Source organism: Microcaecilia unicolor, chromosome 11 (assembly GCF_901765095.1).
Source record: "Microcaecilia unicolor chromosome 11, aMicUni1.1, whole genome shotgun sequence".
Classification (NCBI taxonomy): Eukaryota; Metazoa; Chordata; class Amphibia; order Gymnophiona; family Siphonopidae; genus Microcaecilia; species Microcaecilia unicolor.
The window spans coordinates 100,896,183-100,917,892 of record NC_044041.1 but is presented as its reverse complement, the minus strand read 5'-3'; the positions used below and the strand labels follow the sequence as shown (position 1 = coordinate 100,917,892).

The window sequence follows — 21,710 nt, the reverse complement described above, 5'->3', positions numbered from 1 at the left end:
GCTATTTGGAATGCTCAAGTCTTTCAGAGATCGGCTCAAGAACCAAATTGTTCTCATTAAAACAGACAACCAGGTTGCGATGTTCTGTGTCAATAAGCAGGGGGGTATGGGATCCTACCCCTTGTGTGAAGAAGCAGTGGGTATGTGGCAGTGGGCCTTACTTCATGGGATGGACCTCTGTGCCACTTACCTACCTGGCAAGGACAACTGCCTGGCAGACAAAGCAGGATACTGCAACCGCATGAGCGGTCTCTAAATATGGGCAAAGCCTGAAAGATCTTCTGAGCGTGAAGCACCCTCTCGGTGGATTTTTCACCACTCATCTGACCAAAAAAGACCCTCAATTCTTCTCCATGCTCAAGTCACACAGCAGATTAGTATCAGATACCTTTCTCCTACATTGGGGGGGATGTTCTTCTATATGCGTATTCTTCCATACTTCTCATAGAGAAGAATTTGCTGAAACTGAAGCAAGATCAGGGCACATGATTCTGATTGTTCCTTACTGGCCATGGCAGATTTGGTTCTCTCCTCTTCTGGAGTTGTCCTCCGAACATCTGTCGACATTTGACTGTTTTCCGACATTTGTCGCTAAGAATGAGAGTTCCCTTCTGCATCCCAGCTTCCAATTCTTGGCTCTCAAGGCTTGAATGTTGAGAGCATAGAACTCAAACCCCTGGGATTTCCTAAGGGTGTCTTCCTGTATCTTGCTGGTTTCCAGAAAAGAATCCATAAAAGGTATTACTCTTTTAAGTTGAATAGGTTTGCTTTCCTGTATGAGGCCGAGGCTGTAGATTCCTTCTCTTGCCCTACACAAAAAGTGCTTGAGTACCTCCTACATCTCTCTGAGTCTGGTTTGAAAACCAACTCTATAAGGGTCATCTCAGTACAATTGGTGCTATCACCGTGTAGTAGGCAAGTCCATCTCTGTATAGCCTTTAGTTGTTTGCTTCATGAGAGGTTTGTTGCTGACACAGCCTCCCACCAAACTTCCCACTGTCATGGGATCTCAACATAGTTCTCACCCAGCTGATGTATCTCCTTTTGAGCCTCTGAATTTGTCATCTGAAGTTTTTGACCTGGAAAGTTGTGTTTCTGATGGCAGTTGCTTCAGCTCGCAGTCAGTGAACTCCAGGCCCTGGTAGCTTACCCGCTGTATACAAAATTTTATCACAACAGAGTAGTCCTCCACATGCACCCTAAGTTCCTTCCTAAGATAGTGTGGGAGTTCCATCTTAACCAGTCAGTTGTTCTGCCAACATTTTTCCCCAAAACCTCATGCCCATCCCGGTGGAAGTGTGCCTGCATACTTGACTGCAAGTGAGCCTTGGCCTTCTATCTGGAGCGGACTCAAGCCTATACAGTCCACCCAGCTTTTTGTTTTTTTTCTACCCCCAGCAGGTTGGGGGTGACCACTGGCAAACACACATTTTCAAATTGTGAAGCAGATTGCATCTCCTTTGCTTATGCCCATACTGGACCGACTCTTGAGGGTCATGTCACAGCTAATGCCAGAGCAATGGGTGCGTCGGTAGCCCACTTGAGATCAGCCTCTCCATAGAGATTTGCAAGGCTGCAACGTGGTCTTCAGTCCACACGTTCACTTTTCACTACTGTTTGGATCAGGAAACCCGACGCAGTAGTCTGTTTGGACAGGCAGTTCTGCAGAATTTGTTTGGTGTCTAGAATCCAATTCCACGTTCCTAGGCCCTGTTTTATTCTGTTCCAGGCTGCACCTACACAGCTGGCATGTATATAGTTTCAGGTCGTTTGAGCTTTTTGTCTTGACATTTTGAGACTCAATTATTCTAGCTTTCTTGTTTTCAGTGAGCCTGGTAGCTAGGGATTCCCAAATGTGAGAATATGAAGGCCTGCTTGTCCTTGGTGAAAGCAAAGATACCTGTAGCTGGTGTTCTCTGAGGACAGAAGTTGATTATTCTCATATATTCTCTCGCCTCCTAAGAGTTGTCTTTAGTTATAGATTTTTGCTTTTTCACCTGACTGGAGGACCTACACTTGCGTGTTGGGTGGGAAGACAACAGCGCATACGCAGTGGGACGCTAGTAGAACCTTCTACCTTTCTAGCTAGTCAGCATCCTCACTGGGCTCCATCGGATTAAGTATCTTTGCTTTATTGCAAATTGGTTATTTATAAGATGAAACTGAATTCCGAAAAAACTAAAGGAATGCTCTTTAACAGAAAGGAATCACTTACACCAGTTTTAAACAGGCAGGCTTTCCAATCAAAATTAAGAGCATAAGAAAAGCCATACTGGGTCAAACCAATGGTCCATCTAGCCTAGTATCCTGTTTCCAACAGTGGCCAAGTCATTTCACAAGTACCTAGCAGAAACCCAAATAGTGGCAACATTCAATGCTACCATTCCCAGGGCAAGCAGTAGCATCCTCATGTCTGTCTCAATAGCAGACTATGGACTTTTTCTCCAGGAACTTCTCCAAACCTTTTTAAACCCAGATATGCTAACCGGAAAAGAGCTCCAGAATTTAACTGTTTGTTGAGTGAAAAATATTTCATCCTGTTTTAAAAGTATTTCCATTTTCAGAGAATATGGAGATTATTCGGGTTTCAAACTGAATATAGACAAGTCAGAAGCGCTTCAAATTAATGTGGACATACACGAGTTATGGGGGGGAGATTTCCCTTTGAAGCAGGCACATAAATCTTTTGTATATTTGGGTATACAGTTGCCGGCCAGACCAAAAGAGCTATATCATTTAAATGTTGAAAAATTACTGGAACAGACAGCACAGCAGTTGGCATCATGGGGCACGCTAACACTCTCGCTCATAGGGAGGATCAACCTTCTTAAAATGGTGATCTTACCGAGATGGTTATATATGTTGCAGATCTTACCAATAGCCCTGTTGCAGAAAGATATAAAGCGCTTATACCGAATGCTGCTCAGATTCTGTTGGGCTAAGAAAAAAGCTAAAATACAACAAAAATACATGTTGGGAGGATGGAGACAGGGGGGTTTGGGAATTCCCAATCTTAAATATTATAATATGGCATGTTTATTGCGACTGGTGAGAGATAGATTATTTCATGCTTCCGACTATACACCTATAGAGATGGAAGATGCATTATTTAACCCATATCACTTTACTACCCTAATGCATTTGCGGAGCGGGGAAACTCCTCCTAGAATTAGGCACAATATTTTACTTAAACCCATGAGAGAGGTATGGAAATTTATAGGCAAACTATTAGGCGGAGACTCGAGAATAACGGAGTTAATAAGTATTAGAGGGAATCCGGCCTTCCAACCAGGAATGGAGAACAAAATCTTTGATGACTGGGGAAAGATAAGTGTGGAAACCCTGGCAGACGTACTAGGAGAGAATGGGGATATTAAGCCACTGCCGCAGCTGCTTCATCAAGAGGAACCTGGATGGCAAGATACTTATGCGCACTATCAGCTTAAACATTACATACAAAATTTAAATAAAGAAGCACTTATAATTAGGTTAGGTAATAAAATTATTACCTTCTTTGAGGAAATTACAGAAAATGCCCCTTCTATATCGCAATTATATCAGAGACTATGGAGCCTAACTCCTGTGAAGGAGATGACTTTGTTGAAACAGAAATGGGAAAAAGATATGGGAAGGAACTTGCAATCCTGGGATATAATGGCACAAATCAAAAGTATTCCATGCCTGATAGGGGGAAATGATTATAGGGAATGTGCATTTAGAATGATACACAGGGCATACTTTACACAGGTTCAATTGTATAAAGCAGGGGGTATAGAAACAGCTCTTTGTGTAAAATGTCATAATGCCGAGAACTCCATTTATCATGCGATGTGGAAATGTGTATTAATACAACGATATTGGAGACAAATAACTAACTATCTTACAGGTATGTTATGTAGTAGAGTAGATATGAATCCATTACATCTCATATTGGATATGAAGGAGGTACAATCGAGTTTAAATGCAGATAAAGTATTGCTAAAGCGCAAATTATGTTTGATAGCAAGGAAATGTATTATGCAGCACTGGACTACACACAACCCGCCAAATTTCTGGCATTGGCGTAATCAGGTACATCAATTGTTGGTTTGGGAAGCAAAAGAGGCTAAAGGAAATGATAAAAGAAAAACGAGATTTCTTAAAATCTGGGGATGCTACTTGGAAAAAATGACGCAGAAAGGGCGAAGTCTGATTATTAATACCTTATGAGTGGACTTTATGCGATACTGGAAAGTATGGGGAATTTTATAGGTTACAGGGGGAACCATGAAGAATAAGAGGGCAGGGAGGGTGGGAAGGGGGAAAGGGAAATAGTAGGTATAAGGATGGAAGAATGCAACATTATACTATGGTGGGAACTAATAATGGATTTGTTGTACTAATATCGGATAATGAAGGTGGCACAATACTTGGTTATGTTAGATGTTGACAATAATGCAATGTTCTGTTGAATTCATGGATAATACAAATTAATGAAACACACAGAGAAAGAAAAAGAAACACACTATCCTTGTGTAAGATAATTATTGTTTTATTATGCTGTTACAAGATAATGGAGGAACAAAAAAATACTTGTATTAGTTCTATAATGTCTATAAGATGTGGATATGTTGATTTCTTTCATAATAAAAAACAGTTGAAACATAAAAGTATTTCCATGTAACTTCCTTGAGTGTCCCATAGTCTTTGTACTTTTGGAACTTGTAAAAAAATTGATTTATTTCTACTCATTCTACATCACTCAGGATTTTGTAGACCTCGGTCATATCTCCCCTCATCCATCTCTTTTCCAAGCTGAAGATCCCTAACCTCTTTTCCTCATACGAGAGGAGTTCCATCCCCTTTATCATTTTGGTTACTCTTCTTTGAACCTTTTCTTATTCCACTGTATCTTTTTTTGAGATATGGCGACCAGAACTTTTAATTCTAGGGATGATTCTGTATGATAATTATCCTTTAATTCTCATGTTTCTAAAATGGATATAAGATGCTGTATCAGTGGTATTTGACCCCTAGCCAGCTCGCCCGCATCTTTAAAAATGGATCGGCAGCCTGTTGGCGTAAGTGTGGGGCAGAGGGCACATTTTGGCATGTGTGGTGGGACTGTCCAGTGATACAGCAGTTCTGGAAGGACTTGCAGAACAGATTGCAATGCGGGTTGGGCCCTGAGATAGGGTTCAATCCTGGCTTGTGTTTGCTGAACATACCACCAAGAGGGGGCCGTGGTTCTCGTCATGGACTTTTAGCCTATATTGTTACAGCAGCCAGGATTCTAATTGCAAAACATTGGAAACAACAGGTGATACCCACTGTGGATCAAGTACTGGCTAAAGTGGACTATTGCTGCCTAATGGAGAAACTTACAACCCTGAGGCGAGGGGGAATGGCGAGATTTCTTAAAACATGGTCCTCCTATGCAGAGTGGCGGGGTCTCACCGGATGAGACATGCACAATGAGGGATCTACAATGCTGAAAGTGAATATTTACATGCCTGAGATATCCTGAGGGGGGAGGGAGGGTGGGGGAGGGGGGGTCTTTGATGTTGCTTATATGCGAGATGACTAGATTTCTCTGTTAGCCTGATATTTTGTATTGAAAAGTTACTAATAAATAAAAAGATGTTTAAAAAAATAAATAAATCTCATGTTTCTTACTTTAGTTGCACATAATTCAGTCAGATTTTTGCTCACTTGTGAGGCCTTAAGAATAATAGCTCTTTCTACAGTTATAAGCAATTAAGCCATTATTGAAGGGGATTCGATCTACAGGAATCTGGTGTCTCCAACTTCAAAATACTGCGGTAAGGCTAATAAAAGGTGCAGAGAACAGGTACCATACTAAATCACTTTTGATGGAAGAACACTCTGGCTACCGATTGCTCATAGAATAACATTTAAAGTTCTGACTCTTGTTTACAAAACGTATCATTCTGGGGTACCCATTTCCCTTTCTCTGTTTCTTATACCCTACAGATATCAGCAACTGCTCTCATCACAACAGAATTTGCTGGTAGTACCGTCATTTAGACACATTCAGATAGATTCAATTCATAATTCTCTTTGGGCCCGTCTCGGAATCATTTTATATAACATTTTTTTGCAATTGGAGCCATCCTGTTTAACAATTAAGGAAAATCTAAAGGCATTCTTTAAGGATACTTTTGAAACTTGATATGACAGGGCAGATCTGGAAGAGCAAAAACTGGGAAAACATGGCAAAATACTTTACCCTTTTCTTTGACAGATATGGATGCACTTTTTCTGTTTCTTTCTCTATATTATATTGTATTATTTGTAAACCACTATGCTGGTATCCTATATAATAATTTTCACCTCCAGCGTTCTATGTGTCTTGCTGCCTGTGTCTGTGGCATCTTCAGAGTTGGTCTGCTAGTCTCCGAAACCCAGGCTGATATCACTGTTGCCATTGTGGCCACACCCTTGGGGGGCGAGGCTGACCTGGGAGGGGGCGGGGCACATGACATGAACGTGGATTACGGCGCCGCTGGGGAAGGCGATGGGAAAGAGCAGGGCGACCGGCAGCAGCCAGGCCATGGCGAGCAGGAGCCCCCCCCCCTCGGCGCATCAACCTCGGATCGCTAGCATAAGTTTTGACAGTGTTTTAAGAGGCATCAGTTGTCAGTTCTCAATCTGGGCTCACCCAGCAGAAAATAAAAGTGGATAAAGGTCAGGCAAGTTCAGCTGCCGCCCTAGGTTACAGCCCGGTAGCCGAGTACCCAACAGGCCCGCCCCTGAAACTCGGAGGGAGGGAGGGAGGGGATGACCCTGGAACTTGGGAGGGAGGAAGGGAGGGCCCCTGGCACACACTCTCATTCTCACACACACACACACTCTCTCTCTCACAGACACACTTGCACCCAGTCTCACTCTCTCTTACACACACTCGCACATTCTCTCTCTCTCTCTCTCTCTCTCTCTCTCTCTCTCTCTCTCTCTCAAACATGCACACTTCGAGGAAAACCTTGCTAGCGCCTGTTTCATTTGTGTCAGAAACAGGCCTTTTTTACTAGTTGCTTAATAAACAGTATGTAAAAGTTTTATGCACTAAAGTCTGAGATGACCAGAATAGTGGTTATTGGCAATGTACCTATGTGAAGAGAGAGTGCTTAGTGGAGTGCCACAGGGCAGGGCCTCTGAGGGGAGGGGGGGGAGGCGGTGGCGGCAGCAGTCCTGCCCCAGGCCTGGCTCTCTCTCTTCAGTTAAGTGGCATTGTGGCATTCTTAGAGGGCAAAGCAGCCCAGAGTATTCTCACATCTGGGTGATATCACCCGATGGAGCCCAGCGCGGATGCTGTCTAGTGTATAGTCAATAGAAAATTCTAGCAGCATCCCACAGTGCATATTTGGGTACAGGCTCATCAGTCTGTTTTTATCCGCAGAGCTGAGAGATCATTCTTTGTAGTGTCTCTGTTTATGTTATCAATTATTTTTTTTTTTAGTGCCGTCCTGTGTGGATTTTCCTTAATTTATCTTATTTTATTATGTCTTTTGGCTTTTCAAGATTTCTTTCTTTCTTCGTGCAGCTCTTTAGGACTCGTTTGGGCCTAAGCACTGACCTCGATTTGAGCATTGCCCCTTTCTGACGCTCAAAATTGAGGAATTTAATTTGGCTGCGATTCCCTCTTCTCAATGTCTAGGAAGGCGCCCAGTGGCTTCAAAAGGTACACCCAATGAAAACTGATGATTTTTTCTATGGACTTGCACAGTTGGTACATTGAGTGCCTTGGGCCTGACCACCAGCCAGCTTCTTGTTCGTTTTTTTACAATAGCAAGTGAGGGCACATCAGGTCCAACAGGAGAAACTTTTTTTCTCTTCGTAAGCAGATCCTTCAACATCTGCACCAGAAGCATTGACCTCGATGGCTGCCCAGACTTCATCTACCTCTGGGGGTGCATCGGAGATCTCTACCTCCCTTGCCATTGGGTGCTGTTAGTAGGTTCATCCTCATCGGTGTCGAGGGAAGCCAAAGAAGCACAAGCATCGGTCCCCTTCGAAGCACGGTGCCAGGACCACCAGGGCATTGGCATCACTGGTACCTGAGAAGTGTACCAAGAGGATAGCTGCTCTCTCTTAGGTGGGGGTGCTGGTGTGCTTCAGGTATCCAGGTTCCTGCTTCCGGTTCAACACAGCTCTTTCTTAGGCTGTCTCCAAACCATCACCCCCAGCTTGTGCTGATGCCTGCCTGCCCTCGATGAGCAGTACTGGGCCATGCTCAGGGAGGGGCTGGTGCAGATGTTTCAGCTGCATTCTGTTTAGGCATCAAATGTGCTTGCACCAACTGCAACTCAGCTTTGACTCCTTTCTGAGGCCCCAAGCCCAATGCCTTGACAGGTGTCTACATCGACCAATATGGTACTGCTCTCTGTATCAGGGGAAGAAGCTTTCCTGGAGCCTGAGAGTAGGCCTGTGCCTCTGTGCCGTTTGGGGCATGGACATAGTTCCACTGTACAAGGCGCAGACTTGCTCTGGCCATCTGGAGCATTGTGAGGAGTCGGACTTGGACCGCTTATGGGAGTCAGATGAAGATCCACATTTTCTCTTGGAGGAAGAGTCAGTCCCTTCTGACCCCCTCCTACCTCAAGAGGTGTAAATCAACATCTGAGAGTCTCTCATTCACAGGTTTTGTGAAGATGGCTTCAGCCATCCCATTTAAGTTGGAGATGAAGGAAGTGCCTAGGGCAGAGATGTTTGTTCATTCATTCATACTTGTATCCCACAGTTATCCAAAAACAAGGTTCGGTTCAATGTGGCTTAAATTTAACAGTTGTTAGAGATTACATTGATTCAATTGCATTTACAAGGTTGTATGGTGCTGTATTTTTCGGTGGTTGGCAAGAAAAACTATTATTAGTGTGCATGGAATAGTCATTGGGTTTCTTGAGAAGATATGTTTTCTTTCATTTCTTAAACGAAAAGATGCGTTGCAGTTAAAGGTTGTGTTGTGTGTTGTTGTTCCAGAATGATTAGTGCATATTTTACTCATAGAATTTCATGAAGAGGTAGATCTTTAGGCCTCTTCTGAACTGGAGGTAGTTTTTGATGCTTCTTATGAGTATGGGAATTGAGTTCCACAATTTTGACCCAGGTAGCTAAATCCTGTCGTGTGGGTGGACTTTTATAGTACATTTTTGCAGTTGGGCAGGTGAAATAGTTGGTAACCTCTGGTTCCTGGGGTTGCATTTCTTGGTGGTAGTTTGATCTTGTCTAGCATGTAGTCCGGTGACAATCCAAACAGTATTTTGAAGGTTGTGCTGGTTTTGAAAAAGTCTGGCCTTGATCGGGATCCAATGTAGCTTTATGAGTAGTGGGTTTGGTCTATCATATTTTTGAATATCAATCTCGCTGCTTTGCAGTTGCTCTATCTTGCTGCTGTGTTTTGGATGATCGTAGTAGGTTTTCTTTGCAGCCAATATATGCTGCATTACAGTAGTCTAGTTGGTACATTCAGCATCTGTACTATAAGACGGAATGATTGGGGAAATGGTTTCTGATTCCTCTCATTTTCCATAGTGTTTTGAAGCTTTTTGATGTGATTGCTGCAACTTGGTCTTCAAGGGTCAGATGTTGAGAATGATTCCTAGTATTTGTGTTTTGATTGTAAAGAGTTTCAGACTCTTCATTTGTTTGGGCGGAAGATTTATCAGGCCTCGATGCGCATTAACCACATCAGTCCTACTTGGAATGCTCTCTCGTTGGAGGTGGTGGAGATGAAAACAGTAGCGGAATTAAAAAATGCATGAGATAAACACAAAAGAATCCTGTTTAGAAGGAATGGATCCAAAGAAGCTTAGTGGTGATTAATAACGCCAGTAATTGGGGGAGAAAAAAAGCCAGTGCTGGACAGACTTCTAGTTTCTGTGTCTTCATCGTGGCTGGACAGACTTGGATGGACTGGAGTGGGGCTTCGATGATGGATTCAGAAGCTGGAGAACAAGGACTATGCCCTGAAAATGGCAAGGACAAATCCAAGATCAGGTATACAGTATTACATCATACCGTATGCTAGGAATTTATCTTGTTGGGCAGACTGGATGGACCATACAGATCTTTATCTACTGTCATCTACTGTGTTACCAGTTCTACACGAACATATACTTGATCTTTGGTGCGCACTATGCTCAGTCTTGTGGACTTGCAACCCTCAGAAGCAGGCTATGGTGCTTCACCAGTTGGCCAAAAAGCAGCTGAAGTGCAGGAAATATCTAGCCAGGGGCGCTTGTGAGACTTTTGATATTGGGTCCAGATTCTCCGCTTCGGTTGTGGGGATGCACAGACTCTCATGGGTGCATGTCTCCTGACATGGGACTAGTAGTTCAGGAGAGGTTAGCGGATGTACCGTGCCGAGGAGATAATCTTTTGGGGACAAGGTGGAGGAGGTCTCTGACCTTATCAAGAAACATACTGATACCATTCAGTCCCCCTCTCGGCAACCTATAGCTTTATTCTCCTCTACTAGGAGGTTTTTTGACTGGGCCTAGGTGACGAACCTGTTACTCTGAAAGGCGTAGGTTTCCACTGCCTTCCCGCTCTACCTAGCAGCCCCAGCCTCAGTCCTTCCAGCCATGTCAATCTTGATCTTGGAAGGCCCAGCTGGCTCCCCAGCCAAAGCAAGGCATGAGCTTTTGATTGGCTCTAGGAGAGCATAGCCACTATCCAAGTAACCAACCTGGACAGCCTACCAGCAGGAGGAAGGCTGAATTTTTACCATCAAAGGTGGTCCTTTATAACCACTGACCGGTGGGTGCTTCAAGTAGTCTACCTCAGTTAAACGCACTTCATTGGTGTCAGAAACCGACAAATTGCCCACCGAGAGCATCTTATACTGGCTCTCAGCTCAAGTAGGTACTTACATAATTACATAAGTATTGTCATACTGGGACAGACCAAAGGTCCATCAAGCCCAGCACCCGTCTCCAACAGTGGCCAATCAAGGTCACAAATACCTGGCAAGATCCCAAAAAAGTACAAAACATTTTATACTGCTTATCCCAGAAATAGTGGATTTTCCCCTATGGACTTTTCCTTTAGGAAGCCGTCCAAACCTTTTTAAAACTCTGCTAAGCTAACCACCTTTACCACATTCTCCAGCAACGAATTCCAGAGTTTAATTACACATTGAGTAGTCCTAGTATTTTTGGAAAGCGTAAATAGACGCTTCACGTCTACCCGTTCAACTCCACTCGTTATTTTATAGACCTCTATCATATCTCCCCTCAGCCGCCTTTTTTCCAAGCTGGAGAGCCCTAGCCGCTTTAGTCTTTCCTCATAGGGAAGTCGTCCCATCCCCTTTATCATTTTAATCGTCCTTCTCTGCACCTTTTCTAATTCCACTATATCTTTTTTTGAGATGTGGCGACCAGAAATGAACACAATATTCGAGGTGCGGTCGCACTTGTAGAGGAAGTGTCTGCCCTTCTGCAGGCCAATGTGATTGAACCTTGCCACCTAGGAAAGAAGGGAAGGGAGTCTACTCTAGGTACTTCCTTGTGCCTAAGTGGGGGGAGAGAGGTGATTTTCATCCCATCCTAGACCTAAGGACCCTGAGCAAATTCTGGTGGGAAAAAAGAAAGTTTAGGATGATTTAGGTGCAAGATTGGCTATGCTTTCTGGACTTGAAGGATGCCTATACCCACATTTCGATGCTTTCCAGTCACAGGAGGTATCTCAGATTTCGAGTAGGGAAAAACCACTACCAGTATCACATTCTGTCCTTTAGCTTCACATTAGCTCCCAGGGGTCTTCACCAAATGTCTAACAGTTGCAGCATCACTATGCAGACTGGGAGTTTGTTTCTCTACTTGGACAATTGGCTGGTCAAGAGCACATTACTACTACTACTACTACTACTTAACATTTCTAGAGCGCTACTAGGGTTACGCAGCGCTGTACAATTTAACAAAGAGAGACAGTCCCTGCTCAAAGAGCTTACAATCTAATAGACAAGTGAACGGTCGGTCCGATAGGGGCAGTCAAATTGGGGCAGGAAGGAGCGAAAGGGTCAATATGGAGAACTACTTGTGTGCTGGAATCCTATGGTTTGTCATAAACTATCCCAAGCTCCATCTTCTCCCAGCTCAGTGATTGGATTATGTAGGAGCCCTGCTAGATATGTTGCAAATTCGGGCCTTTCTGCCCATGGCAAGAGCAGATACCTTGATAGTGCTTGTCTCACAGTTCTGGAGCAGCAGGCAGAGGTCACAGCTCGACAGATGTTGAGACCGTTAAGCCACTTGGCCTAGTTCCTCCTTTGGTGGACAACTTAGCCCAGTTTGATTGTGGGTCTCCCATTCCCAATTCCATCTCCTCAAAAAGTGTTGACAACGGATGCATCCAACTTGGGTTGGGGGGCTCATGTGGATGGGCTTCACACCCAGGGCGTATGGTCTTCTCAGGAGACAGATCTCCACATCAACCTTATGGAGCTAAGGGCTATTTGGAATGCTATAAAGGCTTTCAGAGATGAGCTACAGAACCCAATTCTCATCCAAACTGATAATCTGGTTGCTATGTATTATGTGAACAAGTGAGGGGTATGTGATTTTTTACCTCTTGTGTCAGGAAGTGGTACAGATGTGGCAGTGGGCCCACCTTCACATGTCACTACAAGCAACACACCTGGCTGGCGAGAACAACAGCTTGGCAGACTGAGCCTGGCAAGCAGGGTAATTCAACCTCACGAGAGGTCTCTCAATATGGGCATAGCCCGCAGGATCTTCCTAGAGTCGGGCATCTCCTCTGTGAATCTTTTCGCCACTCATCTCAACAGCAAGGTCCCTCGGTTCTGTCCCAGGCTCAGATCATATGTCAGACTAGCTTCGGATGCCTTTCTGTTCCATAGGGGGTAGGGTTTTCTGTATGCATGTCCTCTGATTTCTCATAGAGAAGACTTTGCTGAAATTCGGGCAAGAAAAGGGAACAGTGATATGATCCATTCTGGCCGAGATGATCTGGCTTCCTCCACTTCTGGAATTGTCTTCCGAGGGGCCCTGAAGATTGGAGTGTTTTCTGACCTTCATAACGCAGAATGAGGGGTCTCTTCTGCATCACAATCTCTAGTCCCTGGCCCTCACAACCTGGATGTTGAGAGCATAGAATTTGTCCTTGAATCTGTCTGAAGGTGTCTCCAAGATCTTGGTTTTTTCCAGGAAACATTTCACTAAGAGGTGTTTAGTCTTTTAAATGGAGAAGATTTGCTGTCTGGTGTGAGGGCAAGGCCCTAGATCCTCTCTTGCCCTACACAAAAACTGCTTAAATACGTCCTGCACCTGTCTGTCTTGTTTTAAAAACCAGCTCCGTGCAGTCCGTGTTTACTGTTTTTGTGTAGGGGGTAAGCCCATCTCTGTACAGCCTCTAGTTCGATTCATGAGAGGTTTGATATTAAAGCCCCCTGGTCAAACCTCCTACTGTGTCATAGGATCTCAATGTCATTCTAACCCAGCTGATGAAAGCTTCTTTTGAGCCACTTAATTCCTGTCATCTGAAGTATTTGACCTGGAAGGTTGTGTTTTTGGTGGTGGTGGTCACTTCAGCTTGCAGAGTTGGTGAGCTTCAGGCTCTAGTATCTGTTTCATCACAACACGCACATGACCTAAGTTCCTTCCTAAGCTTACGTCAGGAGTTCCATCTTAACCAGTCAATTGTTTTGCCAACATTTTTCTCAAATATGCATGTCCATTCAGGCTAAAGCACACTGTGTACCTTAAACTGCAAGCAAGCCTTATCCTTCTATCTGGTGTGGACTAAAGCCCATAGACAGTCCACTCAGCTTTTTGTTGCTTTTGACCTAAATAGGATGGGGGTAGCCATCAGCAAATGTACTAGTTCCAGTTGGCTAGCGGATTGCATTTCCTTCACATATGCCTAGGCTGGGCTGACTCTATACGGTTATGTCAAGGCTCATATCAAGCCATGGCCAAGTCGGTAGCTCACTTGAGATCAGCCTCCATTGATGAAATTTGCAAAACTGCGATGTGGTCTTTGGTCCACACATTCACATCTCACTACTGCCATGAACAGGATAACCAACATGACAGCCAGGTTTGGTCAGACAGTACTGCAGAACTTGGTGTCTAGAATCCAACTCCACCCTCCTAGGCCCAGTTTTGTTCTGTTGTGGGCTGCACCTCCACAACTAGATTGTATATAGTTTATGGTTGATTTGACTTCAAGGCCTCGAAGTTTCAAGTCCCTATTGTCCTCTCATTGTTTTTGGTGAATCTGGTATATACGGATTCCTTGATGTGAGAGTACTAATGGCCTGCTTGTCCTTGGAGAAAGTGAAGTTACTCACCTATAGCAGGTGTTCTCCGAGGATAGCAGGCCAAGTATTCTCACATACCTTCCCACCTCCCCTAGGAGTTGTATTTCTTCAGCTATATTATTGTACTGAGGAACTTGCACTTGTGCTTTTGGAAAGCATCCGCGCATGCACAGTGGGCACTGCTAGGATTTTCTACAGAGTGTACACACCGTGCAATGTCTGCACTGGGCTCACTCAGGTGACATCATTCAAATGTGAGAATACTTTGCTTGCTGTACTCGGAGAGCACCTGCTAGAGGTGAATAACTTCACTTTGGAAGTCTTTTTACTGGTGATATGAAAGTCTACCACAGACACGCTTAGGAAAATTGAAGGCGGGAGGATAAATAAAAAATTTAAAGTTGATGTTTATAAATGGACATTTTTTTTTTTACTTAAATACTAATTTTGTGTGTCTTTCTAAAAAAAATAAGTCCTGTTTTTAACTTGTCCCATCTTTTTTGCATTTTAAAAGAAAAGGTGAAGGTGTACCCTGGAGGCACATGGAGTGGGTTTAATTAAAAGCCAGACTTAAGTTCTGTATACCAAATTCTCAATATAAATTGCTGAAAGGAAAGTAATGTACTTCATCTAGCCTGCCATGGAACTGTTCTCTTTTGTCATCTACGTTTTACATATACAGTGGGGGAAATAAGTATTTGATCCCTTGCTGATTTTGTAAGTTTGCCCACTGACAAAGACATGAGCAGCCCATAATTGAAGGGTAGGTTATTGGTAACAGTGAGAGATAGCACATCACAAATTAAATCCGGAAAATCACATTGTGGAAAGTATATGAATTTATTTGCATTCTGCAGAGGGAAATAAGTATTTAATCCCTCTGGCAAACAAGACCTAATACTTGGTGGCAAAACCCTTGTTGGCAAGCACAGCGGTCAGACGTCTTCTGTAGTTGATGATGTTTGCACACATGTCAGGAGGAATTTTGGTCCACTCCTCTTTGCAGATCATCTCTAAATCATTAAGAGTTCTGGGCTGTCGCTTGGCAACTCGCAGCTTCAGCTCCCTCCATAAGTTTTCAATGGGATTAAGGTCTGGTGACTGGCTAGGCCACTCCATGACCCTAATGTGCTTCTTCCTGAGCCACTCCTTTGTTGCCTTGGCTGTATGTTTTGGGTCATTGTCGTGCTGGAAGACCCAGCCACGACCCATTTTTAAGGCCCTGGCGGAGGGAAGGAGGTTGTCACTCAGAATTGTACGGTACATGGCCCCATCCATTCTCCCATTGATGCGGTGAAGTAGTCCTGTGCCCTTAGCAGAGAAACCCCCCCAAAACATAACATTTCCACCTCCATGCTTGACAGTGGGGACGGTGTTCTTTGGGTCATAGGCAGCATTTCTCTTCCTCCAAACACGGCGAGTTGAGTTCATGCCAAAGAGCTCAATTTTTGTCTCATCTGACCACAGCACCTTCTCCCAATCACTCTCGGCATCATCCAGGTGTTCACTGGCAAACTTCAGACGGGCCGTCACATGTGCCTTCCGGAGCAGGGGGACCTTGCGGGCACTGCAGGATTGCAATCCGTTATGTCGTAATGTGTTACCAATGGTTTTCGTGGTGACAGTGGTCCCAGCTGCCTTGAGATCATTGACAAGTTCCCCCCTTGTAGTTGTAGGCTGATTTCTAACCTTCCTCATGATCAAGGATACCCCACGAGGTGAGATTTTGCGTGGAGCCCCAGATCTTTGTCGATTGACAGTCATTTTGTACTTCTTCCATTTTCTTACTATGGCACCAACAGTTGTCTCCTTCTCGCCCAGCGTCTTACTGATGGTTTTGTAGCCCATTCCAGCCTTGTGCAGGTGTATGATCTTGTCCCTGACATCCTTAGACAGCTCCTTGCTCTTGGCCATTTTGTAGAGGTTAGAGTCTGACTGATTCACTGAGTCTGTGGACAGGTGTCTTTCATACAGGTGACCATTGCCGACAGCTGTCTGTCATGCAGGTAACGAGTTGATTTGGAGCATCTACCTGGTCTGTAGGGGCCAGATCTCTTACTGGTTGGTGGGGGATCAAATACTTATTTCCCTCTGCAGAATGCAAATAAATTCATATACTTTCCACAATGTGATTTTCCGGATTTAATTTGTGATGTGCTATCTCTCACTGTTACCAATAACCTACCCTTCAATTATGGGCTGCTCATGTCTTTGTCAGTGGGCAAACTTACAAAATCAGCAAGGGATCAAATACTTATTTCCCCCACTGTATTAGATATAAATGCATTCATCTTTTAATGCTTGGCTTTGTCTCAGATCTCACAATGCAACAGCACGTAAGTTGAAATACTAGCCGTGTATACAGTCTGTACTGGATGATATATTACTACTACTATTACTAGCTATTTCTATAAGAGATCTACAACCTATACTCCAGGAGGATGAATTACTGAAAGAGATATTCCCATCCCCACCAGTACTGGCCTTCCGACAGCCACCCAATTTAAAACACAAGCTAATCAGAAGTAAACTTCCTTCACAGACTGAAAAGGAACAGAAGGGCACACTTCCCTGTAATTTATCCAGTTGCAAACTATGCCAAAATATTTCACAGGACCCCAAAGTCATCCACAAAGGAAAGATATTCAACATAAAGGGATCTTTCACTTGCTCATCTTCCAATGTGGTATATATCATTCAGTGTAAAAAATGTAACGAAGGATGCTATATTGGAGAAACAGGCCAGATGCTTAAGACAAGATTCAATTTGCATAGATATCATATGAACAATACTGGTGCCAGCAGGGTTCCCACGCCTGTTGGTCAACATTTTACAGGACCAGGACACTGTACCAGTGATTTCACAGTGAGAATCCTCAAAGGTAACTTTAAAACCATACAAGAACGTAAGACCTTTGAAGTCAGAATGATTGAATATTTTAACACCCAACAGAAAGGACTTAACAAGACCATACAAGAACGTAAGACCTTTGAAGTCAGAATGATTGAATATTTTAACACCCAACAGAAAGGACTTAACAAGGATCTGGGGTTCCTAGCCCATTATAAACCATAAAGCTGTATGTCTCTGTTGATCACCCTCCCCTCACCTATCCACACCCACCCTGTTAGAATATCAATGATATGCTTTGATGTCCCCATGCATACTTCCTACCCACCCCCCTCCTCCCACCCTGTCAGACTGTCATAGTAATGCTTGAATGTTTTCACTTATATACACTGTCAGCTAGCACATTTGCTTATTTCCGATCTGAGGAAGAAGGGCAACCTTCGAAAGCTAATCAAGAAATGTATTAAGTTATGTCCAATAAAAAAGGTATCATCTTATTTTCTTTTCCATGTTTTATTTTGTTTGATTTCTATTGATAACCTTAAGAGTGGACTAACACGGCTACCACACTCCTCTACTTATAGTGCTACTAGATGTATTTGAGCCCCTGAACAAAAGTGGGGCCAGGTCTATTTTGATACAATAGAAGATATTAGCCATCAAAGTTGTGAGGTATACATTCAGTAAAAAAAAAAAAAAAAAATTTGGTGCCTGAATTGGCTTTAATCTGTAGATATGGACATGGCTGGCTTTTGCTCTGAAGGCCTCATGTAGTAGTAATACTATACCACTTGGTGGCTTAAGAATTCTTGTTTACTGTCAGTGCTTACACTTCTTGCTCTTCAGTGACATCTGAGGAAGTTTCATCAAGATCAGCAAACTCTGCATTGAATTTATGGACTTCACAATGTGATGGGGAAGTGATGCTGAGAATGGAAGAATCTGGGATGGCCAAATTACCTCCTATTACTGTTCACCAGTTGTTTCTGGAAGCTGTTCGAAAATATGGTGATTATGTTGCATTGGCATCCAAGCAGGGTGATCAGTGGATTAAACTAACCTACAAGCAATACTATGCAGATTGCCGAAAAGCAGCAAAAGGATTTCTAAAGGTAAGTTTTGATGTTTTATTTTACTTAATGATTCCTTATTTTATAATACTGTTATGGAATCATAAAAAGAATTCATCCTAGTAGTGTTTACTGTAAAGTTAATAGGTTAGGTATTAAATGATAAATTTTAATGTGCTGTTGGTAACAGGAGCCCTTCAGTTACCAAATTGATGAGAAATTTCTGCTTATAGATATTTTAAGTAAAGCTTACAGAACAGGGTTAAAACTGTTTGAGTTTTTTCGTGTGGATTTATAATTTACATAAATTGGAGGAAGAAATCACATCGAAAGAGGGCATTCAGTAACAATCAACTGGTGTTTGGGGTTAATTGTAAGAAATAGTGGGTAACTGTGGTTTTTTTTTTTTTTTTTTCTAATAACAGCATGCATTGAGTTAGACTAGAGAAGGGCAACCTTTATAAATGGAGGGCCACAACGTTGGTACTTACCCTAGTGGGTTGCGTTACTACACAATTAGTGCAAGCGGCCGCAGCAGCCATTTGCAGATGGAAGCTGCGAGGGGACTTCACTTCTGCCACCTCAGTGCCCCCATTAGGACCACCAAGGATACAGATAGGCCCAGGGGGACCTACCTAAACCTCAAGGGGGGATTTGGTGGGAGGGCTTATTCTGAGGGGAGGGGAGGAGAACAGAGGTTTGAGTCTAGCAGGTTGCAGGAAGGAGGTAGGAAGGAGAGGGGGCTATTTGGGGGGGGCCAGGAGTGGGCATCGGGGATTCTCAGACGTTAAAAACCTAGTTATGAGAGCCCTGACTGAATACTGTCTTAAGTGAGCAAAAGCTATTCATATAATATAGGGATACAAGTTAAGTACATCTTTATTGCAGGAGAAAGCCTAGGTATGTGGCTTAATCAAGTTACAAAACAGTGCTTGAAGCAATACAAATATCTATCTTTTCCTCCCCCCCCCCCCCCCCCCCCCCCAACAGCTGGGACTGGAGCGTTACCGTGGAGTTGGAATCCTGGGATTTAACTCTCCGGAGTGGTTTATTGCTGATGTAGGAGCCATTTTAGCAGGGTGAGATGTTTGTCTTGTTCACGTTCCTCCCCCAAATTATTTTATAGGTAATTTCGATAATTTATTAATGCTGATTTTTATAACTTACACTACTTGGAGGTTAATACTATAACTCAAAATTGTTTACAGTCAGTGATCTGGATAGTGAAGCAGAAAATTATACTGAGCTTTATTTCTTAGAGAAAAGGCATAGACTAAGGGGCTCATTTTCAAAGTGTTAAGAAGTTTCATAGGTTACTGTGGGGTTCATTTTCAAAATAGAAAAATGTTCATAAAGTGGCATAAATCTGCATTTGGATGTTTTTCTCACAAAAACATCCAACTTGGTATTTTCGAAAATATTTTTAGACTTTTTTTCTATGAAGTCTGTCAGAAGTGCATTCCAATTACAGGGGGGCACATCAAGGGTGTGTTAAGGGCAGGATCTGGTCATTCCTAACACTTGGATGTTTTTCTCACAAAAACATCCAACTTGGTATTTTCGAAAATATTTTTAGACTTTTTTTCTATGAAGTCTGTCAGAAGTGCATTCCAATTACAGGGGGGCACATCAAGGGTGTGTTAAGGGCAGGATCTGGTCATTCCTAACACTTGGATGTTTTTCTGCCATAATGGAACAAAACAAAAACATCCAGGGCTATAAATTGGACGTTTTGGTCTACACTTCTTTTATTAATAAATAAGCCACAAAAAAGTGCTTAATCAACCAGATAACCACTGGAGGGAATCAGGGATGACAACTCCTTACTCTCCTGGTGGTCACTAACCCCCACCCCCCAAAAAATATGGTTTAAAGCATTACTTACCAGCCTGTATGCCAGTCTCTGATATTATACTCTGGTCCATTAGAGCAGCATGCAGGTCCCTGGAGTAGTCTAGTGATGAGTGCAAGTGCATTGCAGATAAGTGGATCCAGGCCCATACCTCTCCCTACCTTTTACACTTGTGGTGGAAACTTTGAGCCCTCTCGTATTCACTGGAACCCATTGTTCCCACATATAGGTGCCCCCTTCACCCAAAAGGGCTATTGTAGTGGTGTACAGTTGGGGGTAGTGGGTATTGGGTGGGTTTTGGATGGGGGGGGGGGGGCTCAGCACACAAGATAAGGGAGCAATGGTGAGATGTGTACCTGGGAGCATTTATTTCAAGTGCAGTGCCCTCTAGGATGCGCCATTGCTTTCCTGGGATGTATGTGTGACCAGTCAACTACTACTACTACTATTTAGCATTTAAGAATGCTGACTCCTCCTACATCCCAATGGCTTGAGCTTGTGCGTTTTTTTATTTGGACATTTTTTTTAAATGGACCAAAAAGATACAGAGCACAAAAACATCTAGCAAATAGCCATTTAAAAAAATGTTTTGAAAATGGCTATATTATCCATTTGAATTTTGGATGTTTTTAACAAAATGTCCAAAGTTGGACTTAGACGTCATATTTAAAATGCCCCTCCACCTATGTAACTTTGTAAGTCTAAGTGCTTTGAAAATACACCTCTAAATTATAAGCATATTTTTAAAACAAGTTAAAACACTTTCATTACACTTAATCATTGAAAAAAATATCAAAAGAGTAATTACTGACAGGTTCTAGAGTCTTCTAGCTAAAATTACTGATGCAAAAACAGGAAGAAAATTTATTTGTATTTTGTTTGCAGCAATAAACTTCATAGTAACATAGTAAATGACGGCAGATAAAGACCTGTACGGTCCATCCAGTCTGCCCAACAAGATAAACTCATTTACATGGTATGTGCTACTTTAAAGGTATACCAGAGTTTGATTTGTCCCTGCTTTTCTCAGGGTACAGACTGTAAAAGTCAGCCCAGCACTGTTCCTGTACTAAAATTTACACTCCAGCCCATCCATATCTATTCAACCTCGATCAGGGCACAGACCGTAGAAGTTTGAAATTGCATGCAACAGTCTAGAGGTGCAGACAGCCAGGTTAAGGGAAGGTGTACTTGGGCACATCCCATGCATATATACAGTGCAACAAGCTGGATACGTGGTCTTGAAGACTACACACAGTAAATTAAACAGAGTTGTACAGCCGTTTGGTGAATAAGAGAAGTTTGGTCCTCATTAAGAGTGACATTTAATCCTGGAGGAATGGTATTCAAAAATAAAAAAAATCTGTGTAACATTTTTTTTAAAATCCCACATAACATTATAAATTCTGCATGACACTTTTTTGGGGGCAGGGGATGAGGGAGGGGGGTAGGGGGTGACAAAAGGGGAGAAAAAGGGAGTGGAAACGGGTTTCGACGCCATTTCATGATACTATGTTTGTATCCCAAAGTTTGCTGAGGTCAGGTTTGACATCAGTTGAGTGGGATTTGGAATTGTAATGTTTTCTTTTTCTATGTGAATGATTCAATAAACTTTACAAATTAAAAAAAAAAGAATTTATTTTTACTTTGCTCACA

The 21,710-nt window shown here is 43.0% G+C and overlaps 1 protein-coding gene across 4 annotated transcripts in view; it reads left to right on the top strand.

Moving 5' to 3' along the window:
* ACSBG2 (acyl-CoA synthetase bubblegum family member 2) overlaps window positions 1–21,710 on the top strand; it is a 246,519-nt gene that overhangs the window by 79,847 nt on the left and 144,962 nt on the right. For all 4 annotated transcript variants that reach the window (XM_030218100.1, XM_030218098.1, XM_030218101.1 and 1 more), the window contains 2 exons: window positions 17,979–18,244; window positions 19,193–19,281. In XM_030218100.1, the coding sequence (XP_030073960.1) occupies window positions 17,979–18,244; window positions 19,193–19,281 (355 nt within the window). The remainder of the gene's footprint in view (window positions 1–17,978; window positions 18,245–19,192; window positions 19,282–21,710) is intronic.